General features: G+C 53.1%; 1 protein-coding gene across 2 annotated transcripts in view; it reads right to left on the bottom strand.

Moving 5' to 3' along the window:
* Window positions 1-7,908, bottom strand: part of KDM2B (lysine demethylase 2B) — a 74,968-nt gene extending 67,060 nt beyond the window's left edge. Inside the window, exons 1-4 of one of the 2 annotated variants that reach the window (XM_087828448.1) lie at window positions 7,797-7,908; window positions 6,510-6,654; window positions 3,602-3,680; window positions 2,303-2,349 (exon numbers count right to left, since the gene is read on the bottom strand). In XM_087828448.1, coding sequence (XP_087684574.1) covers window positions 2,303-2,349; window positions 3,602-3,680; window positions 6,510-6,654; window positions 7,797-7,829 — 304 coding nt within the window. In that variant the 5' untranslated portion in view covers window positions 7,830-7,908. Of the gene's footprint in view, window positions 1-2,302; window positions 2,350-3,601; window positions 3,681-6,509; window positions 6,655-7,796 lie in introns of those variants that run through there. The other variant, XM_087828449.1, reaches the window with a different exon arrangement.
* Between the last annotated feature and the right edge of the window lie 13,128 nt (window positions 7,909-21,036).

A 21,036-nucleotide genomic window follows, 5' to 3' on the forward strand; every position in this document is an offset into this window, starting at 1 on the left:
GCGGGGCCTCAAAACCAAGGTTATCTGACAGCAAAAGCCGGGGCAAGGCTGATCTCGGGCGCCCATCGCCCCATGGGCCCACCGTTGGAAAGTTTGCCCCCTTCCGCTCTGATCTTCACTTCCTTCGGCGCTTCTGGAATCCCGCTTTTTTGTTGTTGTTTATTTTTTTCCACCAACATTCATCCCCCCCTATAAAAACTTCTCTCTGGAGCACGCCCTCACCGATGACCTGAGATCCTTCGGTCATCGGCGCCACCTCTGTGCAGCCGACCCGTCCTCCCTTCTGAGTATCGGCTGACACACTTTTGGGTCAATTATTCACGCTGGATTATCTGACACACCCGCTGGTCAGCTGTCTTCCCCCTCACGCGGCCGCCCGAGTCGGCCTTTACCAAACTTCAGTCGGATCACAGCACTTCACACCCGCTAGGATGGCTCTCATCAAGAAGACAGACAATGACAAGTGCTGGCGACGATGCGGAGAAACTGGAGCCCTGGTCCGCCGCTAATGGGCATGTTAAGATGGCGCAGCTGTTTAGAGCGGCCTGGCAGCTTCCCAGGAGGTTAAATATAGCTGCTGAATGACCCAGCAATTCCATTCCTAGGTACACACCCCAGGGGAACAAACACGCAGGCCCAGCAGGCCCAGCACGCCCAGCACAGGAGGCCTGCCCGCGAACATTCGCAGCATCACTCGTAATAGCTCAGCGCTGGAAGCCACCGAAAAGTCCGTGGGCTGCAGAGTGGATGACCGCGTGGCCCGTCCACACAACGGAATACTATCCGGCCCTGAAAAGGAACGAAGGCCCACAGGAGACACGAGGATGCCCCGGGCCCGCGTGAGGCCCAGCGCGAGAAGCCAGACATAACCGAGAACATGCCGTGCGGCCCACTCACAGGAAACGTCCAGAACAGATGAACCCGTAGAGGCAAAAAGCAGAGCAGCGGCTGGCAGGGCACAGAGGCACAGGGGAAGTGCGAGGTCCAGGGAGTATTGGGGGGGCGACGGAAATGTTCTGGAGTAAGGTTTCGGTGACAGTCGCACAGCATCGCGAACGTGCTAACACCCACTGGACTGTACCCCCCGAAATGGCTAAATGGTGAATTTTAGGGTATATGAATGGGGGCCTGTAACCCGTACAGGAACCTGGCCCTGTTATCGCTCCCTGCTCCTGCTCCCTTCCCCCTCCTTCATTGTTCCTCCCCGACCTCCTGACCTTTGCCTTTGCTCATCCCATCATCCAGAATGTTCTTGCCCACAGCTGCTTCTCTTCAGTCAGGTATCTGTCCAAACGCCCTCATGCCACCCCCCAGGCCCTCCTCGAGCACCCCGATCTAAAAAACCGTCACGTAGGCCCCAGCTGGGCAGCTCAATTAGTTAGTGTCCATCCGATACACCAAGGTTGTGGGTTCAATCCCAGGCCAGGGCACATACAAGACTCAACCAATAAATGCATAAATAAGTGGAACAACAAATCGATGCCTCTCTCCCTCCCTTCCTCTCTCTAAAATGAAAAAAATACAAGAAGTAAAAATAAATAAATAAAACACCACCACACTCCATCCCATTACCCGGCTTTACTTCGTCATAGCCTTTATCGCTCTTCAAAAATATATGTGTTTTAAAAAACTGTTGGCTTCTTTGTTGCCTGTCACCCAAACCAAGAGGGCAGCGATCTCGTCTGTCATGGTCACAGCTCTGAACTCGCCTGCCATGTAGCAGCTACTTGAGAAACACGTATGGAAAGAATGGGTCTCTCGAACGACTTCCCGTGAAATCTGAAATTGGGCCTGCTACCTGGTGGTGAGCCCGGGGCTCTGAGGGAGCAGCCGCTCTGCAGGTGCTCGGGGCATTAAGCAGCATTTGCTGGGCACTCAGCGGCCAGCCCCGCCCCAGACCTGCCTGGAGCCCCGAGAAAGCAGGAAAGAACGAGAGATCCTCCCCTCCAAAGTCGGGGAGTCTTCCAGGGGTCACAGAGCACGCAGTGTTCACCCTGCAACTCGCAAGCAAACGCAAAGGAGAGACCTAAGATCGCGTCGCTGACACCCAAGCCGGGGGCTGGGGTCCAAATCGGCGGCGTCACACTGCACACCGGCAAACACCCCCTGATCCAGCTTCCTAGGACTCTGCAACCTGACCCGTTCCCCACAGTGACACAGCTGCGGTGCACACCTGCTCCTGCCTCCTCCCAAGGGGACTTTGTTGTCAGAGGCAGTTACAACCTAAGCAGGCAGGTGGCCAGGCCTCCTTCCATCCCCCCCCATTTTGGCATCTCTGTGCCACACACAGCAAGCAACTTACCCACGAGGAGTTTGACATCTCGGACTGTGAAGTCAGGGTCGGGCATCCTGGAAAACAAGCAGACTTTGGTGAGAAGCCAGAAACCGTAAGAGTCAGACCCAACTCCGGGGGCCAGGGGAGCATTTTTCCAAGAGGGTTCTCGTGCTCTCAGTTTGAGAACCCAAACTGAGATAACCCAGAAGGACGCTGATTGACCAGCTGGTGCCTCAAGGGAGGGTCACTGCTGAGCCCTTTCCCCAACCCAGTGGGAGAACCAAACTCGCACTCTCTCCCTACACCTGAACTCAATGCTACAGAAAGGAGAGGGGACATCCACGGTCCCCCCACTTTTCCAGGGAAGACTGAGTGTGGTGTGGAGGGGAAGAGCCGCAGCTGGGCATTCAAACACCTGTTCCTTTTAGGATGAGCACCCCTCACCCCTCTCTGTGTATCTCCCTCCAGAAAATACTCTGCTTAATGAGTTTAATGGAAGGTGGGAGGGACCCTCCTAAGTCGAGAGAGGGGGAAAAACAGCCACACTCATCACCATACCAACTCCAGGGAGATGGTAACGTGGCTCTAACGATTATGGTGACATTCACGATTAATTAACGATGATGCCGCGGGTTTCATTTCTACCCATAGGAATGAGACTCTTGAGCAAGTCTGGCAGCCACAGATGCTGCAGAGGGCAGCAGGCTGCGAGGACGCCCTCAGCCTTCTCCCACCCCTGCCCAAGGGGCAGAAACCTGTTCTTCCAGCCTGCCTCCCAGATGTCTGCCCACCTGGAGCTCTGAGGTCTCTAAGAGAAATAAACCAAACAAGACCCAGTGAGGAGGCAGGTGCTGGGGCAGGCTCGGAGAGGGGAGACAGGGGCCTAGCATCCTAGGAAACACACCCTCCACAGAAAAAGACAATCCCACACAGTCTGAGTCTGAGTAGAAATGTGTATCCAGGTGCCCTGCCTCGGGACCTAGAGGCTGGCCAATCCCTTCCAGGCCCAGGCCCTGCATCAGTTTCCTAATTTGGGGGGACGCTGTCTCTTTAGGAAGTCACCGCAGGTTAACTGGGATGGATGGGGGGGGGGTTCAGCACTGTTTAATATCCTCTTTGCCCAGATTCTCTGAAAAAGACCAATCTTGGGTGAGTTTTTTTCCCTTTGTCATGTTTTGAACAAGAAGACACTACAGCGCCCAGATGATGAAGAAAGGGCCTTCCCAGTGATGAGAGGTGGGGCAGTGGCTATAAGAAATCCATCCCACACTATAAACCGTGTCAGGGAGGGAGACGGGGGGAAAGCCATCAGTTTCAGCAACTTACTTAATTCCCAGTCCATCTTTTTCTCGAAAGATCAGGGGAACCCTGAGAGCTTCTCTCTGCACGTACTCATAGTTGAAATCTGTTTGGATATTGGAATTAAAACAAGCCGGTGAAGTCATGAAGGCGCAAACGAACCACGATCGGTTGGTTAGGGGAAGAAAACTGAAAGGAGGAAGGGGCAGGGGTTACAGGAGATGCAGGCTCCAGCTCGAGGGCAAAAAGCTCCCTGGAAAATGACAGGCAAATGGATTAGGCAAAGCCCAAGAGAAGCCATGCCAACTATCAGCTCCCCTGCCTACTCAGTCATTCCCGGCATGCCCCACGGGTCAGAACTTGTCAATGAACAGCCCAAGGCTGGCGAGGGTTGGGGAGGGAGACTCGTGAAAGAGCCCCACACAGAAGGGAGCCCCGGCTGGTTGATAGTTGAGAAAGAGGGACAGAGAGAAACGCATCCCAAGCTGAGCTCAGAGAGTAAAGGGACTGCAAAATTGAAGAATGCCACCTGGGAGGATCTGAAGGCCCAGAGAGGAGGCTGGGAGGAGGGATCTCATTGTAGCTGAGCATCAGGGAAGATCTTATTGTAATATCCTGTATGGTGAAGGGGAGGGGGGGAAAAGTCGGTTTCCCTGGAAACTGTGTATTTGGTGCCAAAATAACTGGGGAACTGGGCAGAGCTTTGTTGTCTTAATAGTGAAATTCTGTGGCAGCCATCACAATACTTGCTCCAACTGAGTAACCGAGAGAGATGCTCCCCCCCCCCCCGCCCCGGGCAAAGGCTGTGCAAGGGGACACGGAGAGGCCCAAAGAAAAGTCACAGCCTAGTTTTCCATCTGGGGCTTAGTCTCATGCAGACCCCAAAATCCTCACCCTAACTCTGGAGGGGGGGGGCTGAGATAAACCCTCACCTCCCCAAATCCTCAGGTGAGGGAAGCAATCCACGAGGGCGCAAGGCCTCCCTGGCCGGTCGGAAGGGGGACAGAAGAGCTCTCATGCCCCAGGGAAACAGTTCACCCGGGCAGCTTGGAGGGGGAGGAGGCCCAGGCAGCTCAGCTCAGGCAGGGAGAGAACAAAACCGGAGCTGGGGAAAGCCCTGACCTTAGCGGCTCAGATCCCCAGGGGCTCACAGTGAATGGGGATTCCTAAGGATTTAAAGGCAGAGAAGTTTAAGAAGCTTCTATTTTGAATCGAGGCTACGGGCACCCTGTGTTTCTCAGCACCTCCCCCCGAGTTTTGAGGCCAGATCTGAATGAACTACCAAAACCCCAGGGCCCGCTCCTTTGAAAGGAGCCTGGGCAGCAGATTTAAGGAATCTCCCTTGCTAGAACCCTTGCCCCTCTAACATCCTCCTCCCCCCCCCAAAGCCCACCCCCAGAGCCGGCTTCAGCTTCCTCAAATGAGCATGAGAAAGCTGAGATCCTGGGCAGAGAATGCCTCCCGAGCCACTAGGTAAGAGTTTGCATATTGTTTCCGGGTAGGATCCGCTAACTCCTCAGTCCAAGGGGAGCAAAGAAAGGAGAGGAATTAAAATCCCATTTGTGCTAAGGAAATTTAAATGAAGCCGAGAACGGCCCCAGGACTGGGCAAAGGATGCTCTTAAAGACCAGGCAGGCTGGAAGAAATCTTTTCTTTGCCCTCCCCCCACAACTGCCCCCTACCACGGAAGCCTGGCGCCCCAGGAAACAGTGGGCACAAAAGAGACACTTCAAAAATGCAAAGCCTGGACAGTCTCCTCTGGAGGCTAACCCCACAGGCAAGCCACTCAAGCAGAACCTGGGGGGCGGGAGCGCTTCTCAGCTATCAGCTTGCTGAGGATGGAAGGGTTTTCCAAGGGGGATGGGTGACAAACAAAATGGAAACGGAGGAATGTAAAGGAAACTCGAATATCTGGGGGGATGAGCTTACAAACCCCGGAGAGTAAAGGGAGGTAGATGCCTAGGTGGGCAAGGGCATCTTCAAAATACCAACCCCCTGTCCACAGGACCAGGGGAGGCCGCAGACCCAAACCAGAGCATCCCATCACCCCAATGACTAGAGAACATCCCCAGATGCCTTCCCAGTACCAGGCTGGGGCCACACCCCAAAATCCTAGAGGCTTCCCCAACTTCTGCTTTAAAGTGACAGGCCCTCAGGAGGGACAGAGCTCCCAAGGTCTCAGGCCCAGAAAGGAACCCCGTGTCCCAGAGGGGTGCCCCACATCTTTGAAGTGCCAGGGGACAGGGAACTCAGCCTTAAGCATGATGGGGCGGGAATGACTCCTTTACTCCCAAGTCCCCTCTTCAAACTGTCAGGACTGCAAGACTAGAGGCCTCGGGCTTAAGGGGGGGCTCCGGACCAACGACTTGGAGCTGACGGGAGCCCTGCTCCAGGCGGGCGCAGCCCACCAGGTGATGGGTTCCCCAGATCCCAGGCCTGAGGGAGGCCCGTCACTCGGGGATCCCTGGGCGCCCCCCGCGCCAGCTCCTAGCTGGCAGGGCCCGAAATCGCACGGCGTTAGGGAGGCTTCAGGTTTGGGGGGGCCCCTCGCTGCTGTCTGACTCCAGCCGGGCAGCGCGCAAGGAGCTGGGCCGGCTCGGGGAGGGGTAGCCCGCGGCGCACCGGCCTTGCCTCCCTCCCTCCGTCCGCCCGTCCGTGCGCCCCCAGGTCCCTCTGTCGGCCGGACCCCTGGCTCTGCCCATCCTGGGGGCTGGCGGTGGGCGCGGGCCGGGCCTAGGCCCACGCCGGGCCCCGGTTCCAGCCTGCCCTCCTCCCTCGCCGCCCCCCCACCCCACCCCACCCCCAGTGCTCGGCCTCGTTTCGTCACCGGATCCCCTGGAATGGGGGACGCGGGCGCGAAATACGAACCCAGGCACCGGCAGCTCCCTCCCCACGTGCGCCCGGCGGGCGGCGCGGAGGCGGCCGCGCGCCTCACCTTTGCCCTCCATGGCGAGCACGAAGTCGCCCTGGTACAGCTGGCTGCGCAGCTTCTCCTCCAGGCTGAAGCCGCGGGCGCTCACGATCTCCTCCACGTCCGACACGTCTTCGTTCTCGTCGTACCTCTGGCGGTCGATCGGGCGCTGCGGGGACCCAAGCCAGAGAGCCCGGGACGTTATTGGGGGGAGGGGGGGCCTGGGAGTCGCCTCTGACCCAGGGCCCGGCTCGAACAGGTGCAGACGCCGCGCGCCCCCGGCACCCCACCCCTGCGACCCGAGCAACTTTGCGCCGGTGCCAAAGATGCTGAAAATCGGGATGAGAGGGGCCGCACCCGCAGCGCCCGGCTGCGCCCTGCGCGGGGCCATCCCCCCCTGCTGCATCTTCCGAGGCCACGCGAGGGGCGCCTGGCGGGGGGGGAGGTTCTCTCTCCCTTGCCCCCCACCCCCGAGAGGGGCTGAGTGTTGCCCACCCGGCCGGGAGCCCGGTTATGTAACCCGCGAAGGGGGCTCGGCGCGCGGGCCGGCGGGGCATCTGTAGGCCCCGGGTGGAGCCGCCGCGCCGCCCGGCTCCGCGCTCACAGCAGCCCCGGCGGCCGCGGCGCCAGGGCCGGGAAGCCGGAGCCCCGGGGGCCGGCGGCGTTTCTAAGGCTGGAGCCGCCCCCGACCTACCGGGGAAGCTGGAAAGCTGAAATGAAAGGGCTGAAGACCCCAGCCGCCCCCGCCGACCGCCCTTGGCTGCCAGAAGAAGAGGTGGTGGAGGAAAGGGGGGGGCGCGCTCTGGGCTTGGGTAGGGGGGGAGAGGCAGACCGCCCGCCACAAAGCTCCGATCCGAGACCCCAAAACGCACCAGCAGCTGCCTCATCGCCCCACGAGCGCGCGCGCACACTCACTTCCTAAGGAGACTCCCCCGCCACTCCCCGCATCCTCTGCCTCCTCCCTCCGCCGCCGAGCGCCCGGCCCCGCAGCCCCCCAGATTCCGGGCGAACCCCGAGCCCGCTCAGCTCCCCTTCCAACGCCTTTCCCCCCCGCTCCCACCTCGCCGCTGAAGTGTCTGCGACTCTGAGCCTCACAAGAGACTGGAAGAGTAAGCTGCTGGCTTCCTTTTGCATGCAATTTATTATTATTATTTTTTTTTCCCCCGGTCCTCTTGCAAAAATACAGAAAAGGAGAGAAAAAAAAGGCAGCGAGAAACAACAACAACAAAAAAATAGATCTATCCTCGGATACCAGATACAGATGGGGGGGGGAGAAGGGGAGAGGGAAAAAAAAAAAAAAAAGCTACACACCAATCTTCTTCCAGAGTCTTTCTCTGCCTCCATTTTTTTAGGAGAGTTCACCAATTAATTGTCAACACTCCTGCCCCCTGCATTTTGGCCGAGGGGGTACAGGAGAGAAGACCAAAGAAAACGAGCCAGAAAATAAATAAAGGACGCAAGCCAGAGCCGAGATCTACAAAGTTTTGCACCAACACTTAAGCAGATCCGTTTGCAAAGTCCTAGGAAACCATTTTCAGCAGTTGGGGGGGGGGGAGGCGCCGACGTCATAATCCCCGGAACGTAAACATTGTTGCCGATCGCGCCCGGAGCCCGCGGCCCGGCTAAGGGTTGGGGGGTGGCCCTGCGCCCGGGACCGCGCGGGGGGGCGGGGGGCGGCGGCCCCGAGGAGGCTCGGGGCGGGGAGCGCGCCCGGGCGGCACCGGGCGCCGTTAGCGCCCTGGCATCGCTGTTTTGTTGTTGGGTCACGAGTGCGCCTCTGCACGCAGGCGCCGCCGCCGCCGGGGAGTTGTGTGCAGAGCTGACTTTTGGAGGGCCGGGTTACAGGCGCGGGGCGCATCCCGGAGATGGCGGGGCGGGGAGGGGAGGGGGCGCGGGGGAGGAGGGGGTGGGGTGGGGAGAGAGGTGCAGCTTTGCACGGCCGGCCTCAGCGGGAGGCGCGGAAATGCAAGCCGAGCTCGCCCGCGTGAAAGCCCCTGGGGCTTGGCACCCCAAAAGGGGACCCCCCCAGCTCAAACCCCTGCCCGCCTTGCCCACGGGCTACCTACCCCTCTGCCTCTTGCTTCAGCCAGCCACTGCGCCCTATTACCTACGGGGCCGACCGAAATTCAAAACATTTTTAATATATGTGTGTATATATATATATATATATATATTTTTTTTTTTTTTTTCTGCTATAAATCTTCACTTTTTTGGGTAGGGACCATCCTCCTAGACCCCCTATAGGCGGACCTACCCTAAGGAGGAAGCATTTAGGGGCGCAGGAAGAAATTAGCGCAGCTCTGTACCTGTACGAACTGCATAACTTTTAAACTCCCGGACTCAAAAGACAGGGACAGACACGCGCGCGCGGGCGCGCGCACAGACACACACAGACACACACACACGCACAGGAAATACAGCCGGACCAGAGCCTGCTCAGCGCCGAGCTGACCGGAAGATGTTGCCTTTCATTCATTCATTCTGCCTGCGTCTGTGGAGCCCGTTGCTTTGCTAGGCGATGAGCCCTGGAACTGAAGTTGGTGGGTATTGTTTTTAAAGGTCCCTGCGCTGGCCAACAGGAGGAAATAGAGGCTCAGGAGTGAAAATACCGAGAGAACTGGATCTGGCGCCTCCTAACACAGCTGGCAAACAGGCAGAGGGTAAGCCTTTATTGGCCATTTGTAAGAGAAAAGTCTGCGGAAAGCTGCAAGGCGCCCTGGGGTGGGACGCGGGGAGCTCTGGGCACCCGCTGATTAATCCTATAGGGCTTCTTGGCCGAGGTATGGGCACCCTCTATGCATATATGGAGTAGCATTAGGTCTGGGTGTGCTTCCCTGTGCGCATACCTGGTTCGCTGAGACCACCCCCAAAACTGGAATCCTAGATGAACAGTCAGGTCGACTTTGGTCCTGAGAGAAGCTGGCCCTAAGCATTCCTCTAGGCCAACTAGGCCTGATCTTGGGGGTAAAGATCACAATCAGATGACATGGGGCTGGGAAATAAATAAAGGGACATTATAGATGCTCATAGCAGGCGCTGTAAAAAGTGTAATATAATACTTATATATTTTTATAATATAAAAAGATAATATTATATCTTTTCTGCCATTAACCTTGTGTGATGGTTGGAGCTGGTCATTTTGTAGATAGGGAAACTGAGGCTCGGAGAAGTTATGATTCTGGATGATTGCCCTGCCCTCCTGTCATCCCTGTGTCAACACAGCAATCAGACAGACCTGTGGAGAGGAAGTGGCTTCGCCACCAGAGATCGGATGTGAACAATCAGCTCCTATTGGTCACCCTGAGAGACAGCTTCCCCCTCGCTCACCTTAAGGTTTCCTGTCCTATCTTTCTGTATTCTCCCCCCACCTCCGCCAAGGACTACTGAGACATTTGTTTTAATCCAATTCCACTAGCTGGCAAACATCAAAAAATTGTTTCACCTTGACTTAGTGGCCAGGGACCCTTCTATTTCCTTCTCACTCACAAGAACGCTTTAAGGGAAATAGCCTTATTTTTTCGACTCAGGAAGGCAAAGCCACTCATCCAAGATCACACAGCTTCTTCGTGGGGTTGCTGGGGCTCAAACCGGGGCCTCGGACATCACATACTGACCATCAGATACTGACCATCTTTACTGCTGCCACATGATGAAATATGTTCAAAGGAGGACGCATGGCCTGGAGGGTCGGGGAAAGTGAGTTAAGTGGGATAAAGGCAAACTGAAGTAGAAGGCTTGATCTTAATTCTCTCTTTTCTCCTAAAGACCCTTCTCTCCCGTCCCCCCTTGTGGTCCCCAAAATCTAGTGTCAGGAAAAGATCCAATGATAGGCAACTTAAGGTAAAACACTTAAGTCCATATGTCACTCAGATGAGTTCCTGGCCTGTCAGAGTGGGAAAGGGTAGAGTAGTCACCTAATGTAATCCCCTCCCTTTACAAAGTGTGAGGAAACTGAAGACTGGAGGGAAGCCTGGGCCAGCTGGGGTGGGGGGGTTCCCCTCTGACTTCCCCAGAAAACCTACCCTGCAGCCTGGTCCTAAGTGGTCACTCAATAAATGCTGAGCCCTTGATGGATCACCTTCCCCAGCGATATTTGCATTTTCCCTTTATCAGTAATTGGCAGATGAAAGGCTTTGTCCTGTTGAAAGAATTCCAGGCATTTGCTCAAAGTGGGGGAGGAGGTTATTTTGGGGCAAAGGGGGAAGGGCCAAGACCCTGGAGCTCCCGGTGTTGGCTAATTGTCCCAGAGGACTGGGCAGTAGGTGAGAGAGAGATTAAGGTAATTCTCCAAAAGAGGTACTTTTTTCTTGCAGGGGGAAAAAAAAAGACCAGGCCAGTTGTATTTGAAACATATCATAATGACTTCCCAGACCCTCCCGTTCCTTCTCACAAAAGGCCTAGTCAGACCCTGCGTTGGCCCCATTCATTCATTTCTTCATTCATCAAAGGTTGATTGAGCAGCGCTGTGCTTGAAGACAGGGCGTGCAGAGGAACCAGCTGGGATCGTGGACGCACTCAGGCCGGGCCCGGAGGGGACCCGCAGTTTCCCAGGGGAGGGAGTTAGGGTGGGCTGGTACCTGGGTGGGACCCTCAGAATTCAGGATTTTCAAACTGTTAGGAATGGAAGCTGTCGTCATAGGTACATATAGTTTCAATAGCGCTGGGGTTTTTAAGAGCTTACTGTATCTTCGTCGAGCAAAGCCACTCACCTTTGCTATCTCCGAATACTCATCGGAGTTCTGGGGAGGGTCTGCAATGCCCCCTCTTTTATAGCTGAGGCTCAAAGAGAGGTCGGGCTACTTGCCCACATTTTACAGCTGGGAAATAGCAAAGACGGGATTTGAACCCAGGGCTTGTAGGAATCCAGAGCCCACGGGCTTTACCACCATGCCCCCCTGCAGGGCTGTCCCTGGGGCACCTTGGAAATGTTTACTTCTGCACTAATACAGGAGTACCAGAGTCTGTAGCCACGCGTGGCTACTGAGCACTTGAAACGTGAGTAGTGGGATTAAGGAACCGGACGTTCGATTTTATTTAATTGTAATTAAATGTAAATCGTTATATGTAACTAGTGTCTACCTTATTGGGCCGTGGAACCGAGTGTTTTCCAGAATTTGTCATAACTCACCTACCAGGCTACCTCACAGTCAGCTTTGGAACTGGGTCCCCATGTGAACCTTCTGGAAATAACGGGTGGAATGAATGAAGATAATGAAGTATTGTAATGATGAGGTGGGGGGAGGGGCCCGGGATATCTGCAAACGTTTCCCAGAAGGGGCCATCGGGTACAAATGTGAAAGTACAGTGCTAGCCCTTAACCACTCCCTCTGAGTGCCTGCCAGAGCATGGCACTGCAGGCACCTGGCAATGCCAGTTAGACCCAAGGTTGTCCCACCTGCCCGGATCTGACAAACTTTTCAAGGACAGGTAAGTGGTGATGGGGCAGGAAGCCTCCGGATCCAGTAACCACTTCCTGCTGTATTTCCCACGGAGAGACTCACACAAAGATGCAATCCATTGCAGCCCTGTCGGAGGCAGAAAAAGATCGAGAAGGATCTAAAAGTTGGGGAACTGATTAAATCATTCCTGGACCATTGGCGTGCCCAATGAAATGTTATTAAATCATTAAAGAGAATACTGTAGCTCTACATAGTGATACGGAATGGCCTCGCAGCGTTAGAACAAAACCAGGCGCAGTATGCTAATACTTCACTGTGCTGACCACTCATATTCAGCAAAGGGATATATCTATATCTACAGATATTTTCTATGCAGCGAATTTTCTTTAGGAAGATATAGTCAAAAAGTGGAGAAAAGCCCTGGCAGGTGTGGCTGGGTTGGTTGGTGCCTCCTCGGAGTGCATGGAAAGGTCTCAGGTTCGATTCCCAGTCAGGGAACATGCCTCGGTTGCATGTTCAATCCCATGTTAGGGTGTGTACAGGAGGCAGCCGATCCATGTTTCTCTCTCTCTCTCCCCCTCCCTCCCTTCCTCTCCCTTCCTCTCTCTGTAATCAATAAAAGCATGTCCTTGGGCCAGGATTAAAAAAGAAACAAAACATAAGTCAGAATACCTTTCAATATAAATGATCCCATTTATATTAAAACAAACGACATCTAGGTAATGTATAAATATTAAAAAAGAAAAAAAAAAAGAAAAACTCAAACGGAACAGCAAACCACTGATCATTTCTGAGGAAAGGGGAACATCTTTGAAGGGGTTATATAGACTAAAATATTATGTGCATTTTAAACAACCATTGTGCCCTTTTAAATTTATCAAATAGTTCAAACCTACAGAAAGGGATAGAAAATAAGTATAACAAAAAATATATATAGCAAGGACCTGTGCATCCAGTACCTGGCTTTGCCAAACTTTAGGGTTTTGCCCTATCTTGTATTACTTTTGCAATTAAAAAAAAAATACTTTGGGGAACAACAGACCACACTTTCTGTTCAAATGACCGGAGTTCCCAAAGACCTTTGTTTTTCCCTTCCCGGTCCCTTGTAGGCTGAAGCACAGGGTGGGACAGAGCAGGCTCACACGGCGCGGGCCGTCTGGGGAGGACTGAAGTTTCTGTCTAGGGCTCTGCATTTGCTGATCTCTCTTCCTGTGTGAGCGCTGGGAGGAAACTTGAAAATAACAGGTGAGCTTAGTAAGGGGTTAAGGCCAGGAAGGCAGTCATAAAAGTTCAAAGACACTTTCAAAACTTGCATCTTTGGCTTGATGGGCAAGTGTGTGAACCAATGGAAATCAAAATCCAAGAATTACTTCATCATGCTACGTGGTCATTGGCTGCCAATCCCCAAGGGCCGGGCAGAAGGGCCGTCAGTTAACCCCTTCAGGGACCCTCATGCCCTTTACATTAATTTTCATTTTGCGAGATGAAGTAGGGTCAGAGGAAAAGCCTAGAACGATCCCCAGATCTTCAAGGGCCACCTTAGAATCTCGCCCCAGAAGGCAGGGTGTCGCCCTGCGAAAGGACACCTGGGGACGAATTCCCGGGAGAATAGTTTTGAACTTTTAAAATAAGGAATCAGCTGACCTTGCTTAGTAAGAGGAGAGGGGGTGAGAGAGGTTTGATTCGCTTTTTGTGCTGTCAGAACACAGTCTAGGGTTGGGGACGATTCCATTAATCTTGCAGAGCCATCAGTCACCGAGAGGATTGAATTGCATTTCCTGCCCCAAGATGTGGAGACGGATGACCTTTGCCGCAGCCTCAGACCCCCGGTTCACAGCTGGAGAGAGGATGTGTCAGCATTTACTTTTGGGTCTCACCCTGCCCTTTGTTCAAAATTCAGACTCTTTGTGTTCAGGCTGCTTCGGGGGTTTTTGTAGTTGTTGGTGCTGATTTTTTTCAAACTCCCACGCCTTGCAACTTCTGAGAAACAAACTCTCGACTTGGCAGAAGATAATATCTGGAGGTGCCCCAGCGAGGGAACCAGAATAGATGCGGGGGAATTTTAAGAGAGGCCCTTGGGCCTTTTGACTTTCATTATTGCCCCTTCCTGGGCTCCCCAAATGCTGCGGACTGAAAATTTTATTAATTTCAGTCCTCGTGTTTACATGGCTCTATTACAAAAAAGCTTTTACATGCATTATCTCATGTAAAAGGAACGGCTAGAACAGAGGCATTTACATAAAGCCACATTTAAACTCCCAAACATCGCAAGCTGTGTGACCTCAGACCAGTCACCCAGTCTCGGTTGTCCCATCTGTAAAATGGGCGTCCTATTACCAACCATGTAAGGGTTGTATGGGGACCGAATGAGCCAATGTTCTATAACGTGGAGGTGGGTAAATGATGCGTCTTCATTAAAATGAAGTCAACCTCCGGGACTTCATAACCCTAACTAGTTGTGGATTAGGGCTGTGAGCCCTGGGGGGGCAGGGCCCCTGCCTGTCTTGTGCGTTGCTCTGTCTCCTACCTAGCACAGTGCCAGCACCTACTCTAAAAGCATGTGTCTGGCCCTAGCCAATCCCAGCTGGTTTGCTCAGTGGTTAGTGCGCCGGCCTGTGGACTGAAGGGTCCGGGTTTCCATCCCAGACCTTGGTCTTGCTCACTGTCTCTCCTCAGCCCCTAGGGCCTAATATACTCATCAAATGTTTGTTGAATGAGTGAATTTCTCAAACTCCAAGGTATGTCTACTTTCAGCTTGACCAACGAAACCTCAAAGTGTTCCTCTCTGAAATGTTCTAAGAAACCCTCTTGAAATGCAAAGAACTAGGTGGCCTGCCTGAGGGAGGTGGTGCTCAACACTTTTGTAGCTCCAGAGCCCAGGCTCTCCTCCCCTGGGTTCCAGACTGCCTCCAGGTTTAAGCTATCTGCTGGGCGGAAACTGAGTCCTGGGCCACCTGGGGCCAAAGGGACCAGCTGTCGGGGCCCCAGGCACACACCCCCCCCCATCTGGGAGGCCCCTCAAGCAGTTGATGCCGGGTGGAGGCGGGGAGGCCTCTATTTGCATGTGCTATGGCTTTCCCCAGGGCGGGGCCGGAGCTTAGCACTTGGTCACTAGCCACTTTCTCCCCCCTTGATGTCCTGGAGGGCTGGAGACCAGGGCGGAAGGGGGCGGGGCACGGAGCTGGCCTCGGGGCGGAGCGGGGCGGGTGGGCCTGTGAGCCACCAACTGCCCCAGGGCATAGGCAGGCTGAGTCTTCTGCTCCCTTGGCCTCTGGAATCCATCTGCCCACCTGGGCTCCAGCCTCAGCACTTCCCATAGGCGATTGCGCTCAATGTCTGTCCCGGGCACAGCCTGGATGCTTCCATCCGGCGGAATGAGCCTTCTACTCACCTGGGCCCACTTACCTGCCCGTCAGATCTTAGCCTCTAGGAAAAACGTTTGATGTTCCTTTTGTTCCCACAATACTAGGCCCACAGTAGGCACACAACAGAGAGTGACTGGCAGGATGGGACGGGGGTCCTGGCAGAGGTCCTGACTTCTCAGCCTAGGAGCTGTGTGCCCGTGAGGAGGCCGCTTCACCTCTGAATCTCATCAACAAAGGGGAAAACAGTAGCTCGTTGGTAGGACACGTGAGATCATGGAAACCCCAGTCTTCCCACTCCCTAGTTCCCATTTTTGTTTTCATTTTCTCTGTCATTTCATTTTTTGTCTCATCGCACTAGGATATTAACTCCGCAAAATGGGTATTTGGTCTGTTTTGTTCACCACTCTGTCCCCAGTCCCTCAAACTCAGCGTGGCATGTGGTAGGTTCTCAGTAGATATTCGTTGAATAAATGAATGGATGGATGCAACATGATTAGTACCCAGTAAGTGCCCCAGAATGGTAGATATCATTAATTTACCATCGTGACTAAGAGCTCAGCCTCTGGAATCTGAAAGCAGTGTAACTGGGGCGGGAGAAAACTCGCACCATGATAGGGGGTCAGGAGCCCTGGCTGAGAAATCCCGTCTGCGCTGTCTATTAGTTGCGTGATTTGGAACAAATGATTTCATATTCTTAAGGCTCAGTTTCTTAATCTGTAAAATGGATGTAATAATAGTACCTCTCTGGCAGGATGTGAGGATAGGATGAGATGGTCAATGTATATATAGCACAGTTAGAGTGCCAGGCACATAATAAGTGCTCAATAAACAATACCCATCATTGCTCATTATGGTAATACTCAGACTAGAGGTAACTTGTGAGTCAATTCAACAGTTGCTAAGCACTTAAAACATGTTGGGGTCCAGCCAGCTCAATCATGTTTGTTGACCTTTATCTGTGAGTTCCTCAAGGAAAGACACTGTTTATTTACATTGGCAGGATCTTGGCTCCCGGGGGATGCTAATTCATGTTCAAACACGCTGGAAAAATTGCACACGGAACTCGAATATGAGCAAGAACACAGGATATCTGTTAGAATAATAATATCAACTGCCTGCTCTGTGCCAGGCACGGTGTTGGGTGCCGGAGATTCGGCAGTGAACTTGAACAAACGTGGAGGTCACTGCTCTTAGGCCAGTGACACTCAGCGCAGTTAACAGACCTCGTTCCAATAGGTGCACAGATCGGCGAGACATTGCTACTAATAAGTGTGTCGGGACAGGGAGGTGTATGGGGCCCTGGGGTACATAACAGGGGCAGGGGGAGGAGGTGCCCTGGTCTGGGGCTGCGGAGGAAGTCAGGGAGCGAGGCCCTGAGCTCGCTGGGCTCTGGGGAAAGAGGAGGCCTTAGCCGGGCTGAGCGTGGGGAGAGTGTTCTCAGCAGAAAAAAGTGCAGATGCAGAAGCCTCATGATGGGGTGAGTGGGAAGGCGCACACGTGCTAAAGGAACTGAAAGAAGGCCCGAATGAGTGCCCTGAGCTGAGGGCAGGGGTTAGGGTGAAATAAACTGGAAAAATCGGCACTGGGGGAATCAATCAGGCCGTACCTGGTGCAGCTGAAGGAGCGTGCGGCGTATGACCCAGCAGTTCCCCTGCTAGGAACATCCTTCAGAAACAGACCCGAGTGCCCACGGAAGCGGAGCGTGGGTGTTACCCCGGCCGCCCCGCGTGCAATCTCAGCAACCTTGAAGCAACCCCAACCTTCACCAACAGGAGAGCGGACGGGGCACAGTGTATGTCTTCCTTGGGTTGCTCAGAAAGCAGAGTCTGAGTCAGAAGTTTGTGAGGTGGCACTTTACTGGGTGGGGATGCAAGACTGAGGAACCCGCCTGGCCGGTGTGGCTCAGTGGACTGAGCATGGTTCCCATGCACCCAGAGGTCACCAGCTCCATTCGCGGTCAGGGCCCAAGTCCGGGTTGCAGGCTCGAACCCTAGCAGGGGGCGTGCAGGAGGCAGCTGATGGATGTTTCTACCTTTCTCTCCCTAAAACTCAATAAAAACATATATATTTTTTTAAAGTGAGGAACAGGGGGACAGAGGCAGGGAAAGAAGGTGAGTCAAGTTATTTACCTCTTCTTACGAGGGCGCTAATCTCATCATGAGGGTCCCACCCACCTGGCCTAATCTAAACAATCACCTCCCCAAGGTTTTACCTCTAAATATCATCACATTGGGGTCTAGGGCCTCAACACATGAGCTTGGAGAGAACACAAACATTCAGCCCATAACAGGCCCAAACAATACCTCCCCAAGAGGCTCCCTCCACCCAGCCGCTGGCAACCGCCATCCCACTTTCTGTAGCTCTAAATTTGACTCCATACGTACGTCAAGTAAGTGGAACCGCACCGTTACTGGTCCTGTGGTGTCTGGTCAGTTTCGGTTCGCATCATGCCTTCAGGGTTCACGCATATTGCAGCCCGTGTCAGAATTCCCCTCTCTCTTAGGACTGAATGATCACCCACGGCAGGCATGTGGCACCTTAGTTATTCCGTTCATCTGCTCATGGACATTTGGGTTGTCTCTACCTTTCGGTTAGGGTGCATGAAGCTGCTATGAAGGTGGCAAAGTTTTGCTTCTTAAATGCATGGTGATGATAATATATTACTTTTTAAAAATCATTTACATGCTTGTTTCCTATTTTCAAAACTTAGAACTGCATAATATTCTTCTTTATTTTTACACGTTGCTCACAGTGTTAGCCATTTCTTACCAAAATAATCGGTATATTTTTAAAGTTATCTTTATAAATGTTCTAAATGAACTGATTAAAAATAAGATCTTAAAAGAGCAAAGGAGCAAAGGAGTGAATTTTCTATTATTATTATTAAGAAAGGGAAGGATGGTGGGGATGGTCACCCAACAATGTGAAGGTACTTAATGCTGCTGAATGGTTCACTTTAAAATGGTTGAAATGGTAAATGTGTATATTTCACCAAGATTTAAAATAGAAGCAGGAGGAGGAAGGAAGGCTGGAAGGAAGTGTCAGATCAGGCGGAGCCTTGTGACTCTGGTAAGGATCTGAGGCTTTAACAATTTCTTTTTTTTTAAAATACATCTTTAATGATGTCACGGGGAGGAGGGGAGAGGGAGAGAGAGAGAGAAACATCAATGATGAGAGTCATTGATCGGCTGCCTCCCGCACGCTTCCCACCTGGGCCCAAGCCTGCGACCCGGGCTTGTGCCCGACCAGGAATCGAACCGAAATCTCCCAGATCATAAATTGATGCCCAACTGCTGAGCCACGCTGGCCGGGCAAGGCTTTAACAATTTCTAGGCATTGTCTGAATTTCTACAAGAAGCCCAGGCAAAGGGCTGGACCAAGGAGGGAGAATCAAGTCCTTTTTCAGCTGGAAAAGGCAGGCCAAAGGCCAAGGTGGGCGGCCTGTGGAAGGCGCCAGGATTGGCACCAGCCTGCTGCCCTCCTGCCTGGCGTAGGGATGGCAAACAACCGCCAGGAAGAGAAGCGGCAGGAATCAGACGACAGGCACCGGCGGAACAGGTGCTACAGGCCAGGCCTTCCTGGGTGCCCCGGGGACGCACGGGCGGGTGAGCGAGGGGCAAGCTGACCTGCCCTTCGGAGAGCTGGTCACAGGTGCGGCGATAAGGCCCTGGGAAAGGCACCTGGCAGCACCAGGTGATAAGGGCCCTTCCACGCTCCGAACACACCCACCTTATGTCCATACCGTGGTGTGCCAGAGTTATTTATTTACAGGCCATTTTAGAAGGAAGACTGGGGGTTCCGCGAGGGCGTTCGCTCCTTCAGGCGTTTATTGAACTACTGTGTACACAGGCGCTGATTCGAGACAGCTGGCATCCAGTAGCTGCTTAACAAGTGTGCGTTACCTAGCATTCAGCAGGCACTCAGTAAGTGCTCCTTGAGTTGAATTAGGAACTGGCGCCAGGCCTGGCACACAGCTGGTGCTCAGTGACTGCTGAGCTTCATGAAGGAAGGACCAGCGCAGGGCCTGGCGCAGAGGAAGTGCTCATTAAGTGTCGCGCTCTGCTCCCTCTCTGACCGGCCTCCACCCCGGGCCTGAATCCTGGACACTGAAGCCCAGAGACCAAACCGAAGGTCCAGACAGTCCCCTGTCCGTTCATCCATTCAACCAGCATTTAACAGGGGTCTGCTGTGCACCAGTCACTGGGGGTGCAGCTGTGGACAAAGCAAGGAAGGGGTTCTCTCATTTGTTCACATTCCAGTGGGGGAAAGAGACACTAAGTAAGCAAATACATTTAAAAAGCAAATAAACAGGTGAAGTGAAGGGCTTAGGTTGACATTAAGGAAACCGTGGTGATTTGAGAGGCAGCAGGGAGTGGTGGGTGAGATGGATTCATCAGGGAAAGGCCTCTCTGAGAAGGTGACACTGAGCTAAGTGAAGGGGAGAAGCAGCCATGTGAAGATCTGGGGGAACAGCATTTGGACCGTGGGAACAGCATGTGAAGAGTCCTTGAGGACTTGGCCGGTGGGAAGAACAGGGAGGATTAAGTAGCTCCAGTGTAAGTAAGCTGAGGGGAGTGGGGAATGTGCAGGAGAGAGAGAAAGGAGCTAGATCAGATGAGGCCTTCCCATCGCAGGCAAGGAGCTTGGGTTTTATTCTAACTCAGATGCAAAGCTGTTGGAGGGCTTTAAACAGTGTGGTCACCTTGCCCGGCTGGTCTGGCTCAGAGGTTGAGCATCGACCTAGGATCCAGGAGATTGCTGTTCAATTCCTGGTCAGGACACATGCCCAGGCTGCAGGTTCCATCCCCAGTAGGGGACGTGCAGGAGGCAGCTGATCAATGACTCTCTCTTACCATTGACGTTTCTATCTCCCTCTCCTCCCTTCCTCTCTCTGAAAATTATTTTTTTTAATTAAAAAGAATAATAATAATAAAAAAAAATATATATATATATAAAGGGGTAGAATATATATGTATATATATAAAGGGATATATATATATAAAGGGGTAGAAGCAGAGACGCCAGGAGCAGGTTTTTTTCTGGGCAATTGATGATGGTGACCTGCAGAAGGTGGAAGATGATAGATGATGCTGGAGACAAGAGCACAGATTTTAAGAAAATGTTAAGGGCTATAGTCGACAGGGTTTTCTGATGGAGTAGGTGTGATAGCGGAAGGGCAGGGTGAAGGAAAGCAAGGTCTCAGGGGTGGCTCTTAGGGTGATCAGCACCCCAATTTCCCCACCTCCCCAGGGGCTTCATAGAACTGCATTGCACTTGCCAGGCTGTTCCTAGGAGCCTGGGCATTTTTGTGTGATTTGAGCTGGAACAGTTCTCGGCAAAATAAATGCCCTCAGTTAAAAGGCTTTTTACAAACCAGGGCAACGGATTAAAGGCGGCCCAGGGTCAGGAGACAGCTGAGCACGGAGACTTTTAATCTAAACCTTAAACGTTTTTATTTTGCAGTCCCTGGACCCAGGGTGTCACTTTAAATACATGTTTGGCAACATCGGCTGTTCTATTTTTCTTTTTAATTATACAAAGAGAGAGTCTGGAGACAGCTCAGCCCCGGGATGGAGGAAGAGAGGAAAGTTTGGCAGCGGTTGAAGGCAGAGACACTAAATAAAAATCCAGCGGATTTGAAATCCTTTGGAAGGAGCCCGAAGACCAAATTCCCAACTGCCCCGAGCTCCGGTGTGGTCAGCTCTGACTCAGGGTTTCTAAAAGGAGACTGACGGAGTCACCAGCTCAGAGCAGAGAGAGGACAGATGGGCAGGTCTCCGAGATAAA

The sequence above is a fragment of the Miniopterus natalensis genome, chromosome 20, assembly GCF_054644295.1.
Source record: "Miniopterus natalensis isolate mMinNat1 chromosome 20, mMinNat1.hap1, whole genome shotgun sequence".
Taxonomy (NCBI): Eukaryota; Metazoa; Chordata; class Mammalia; order Chiroptera; family Miniopteridae; genus Miniopterus; species Miniopterus natalensis.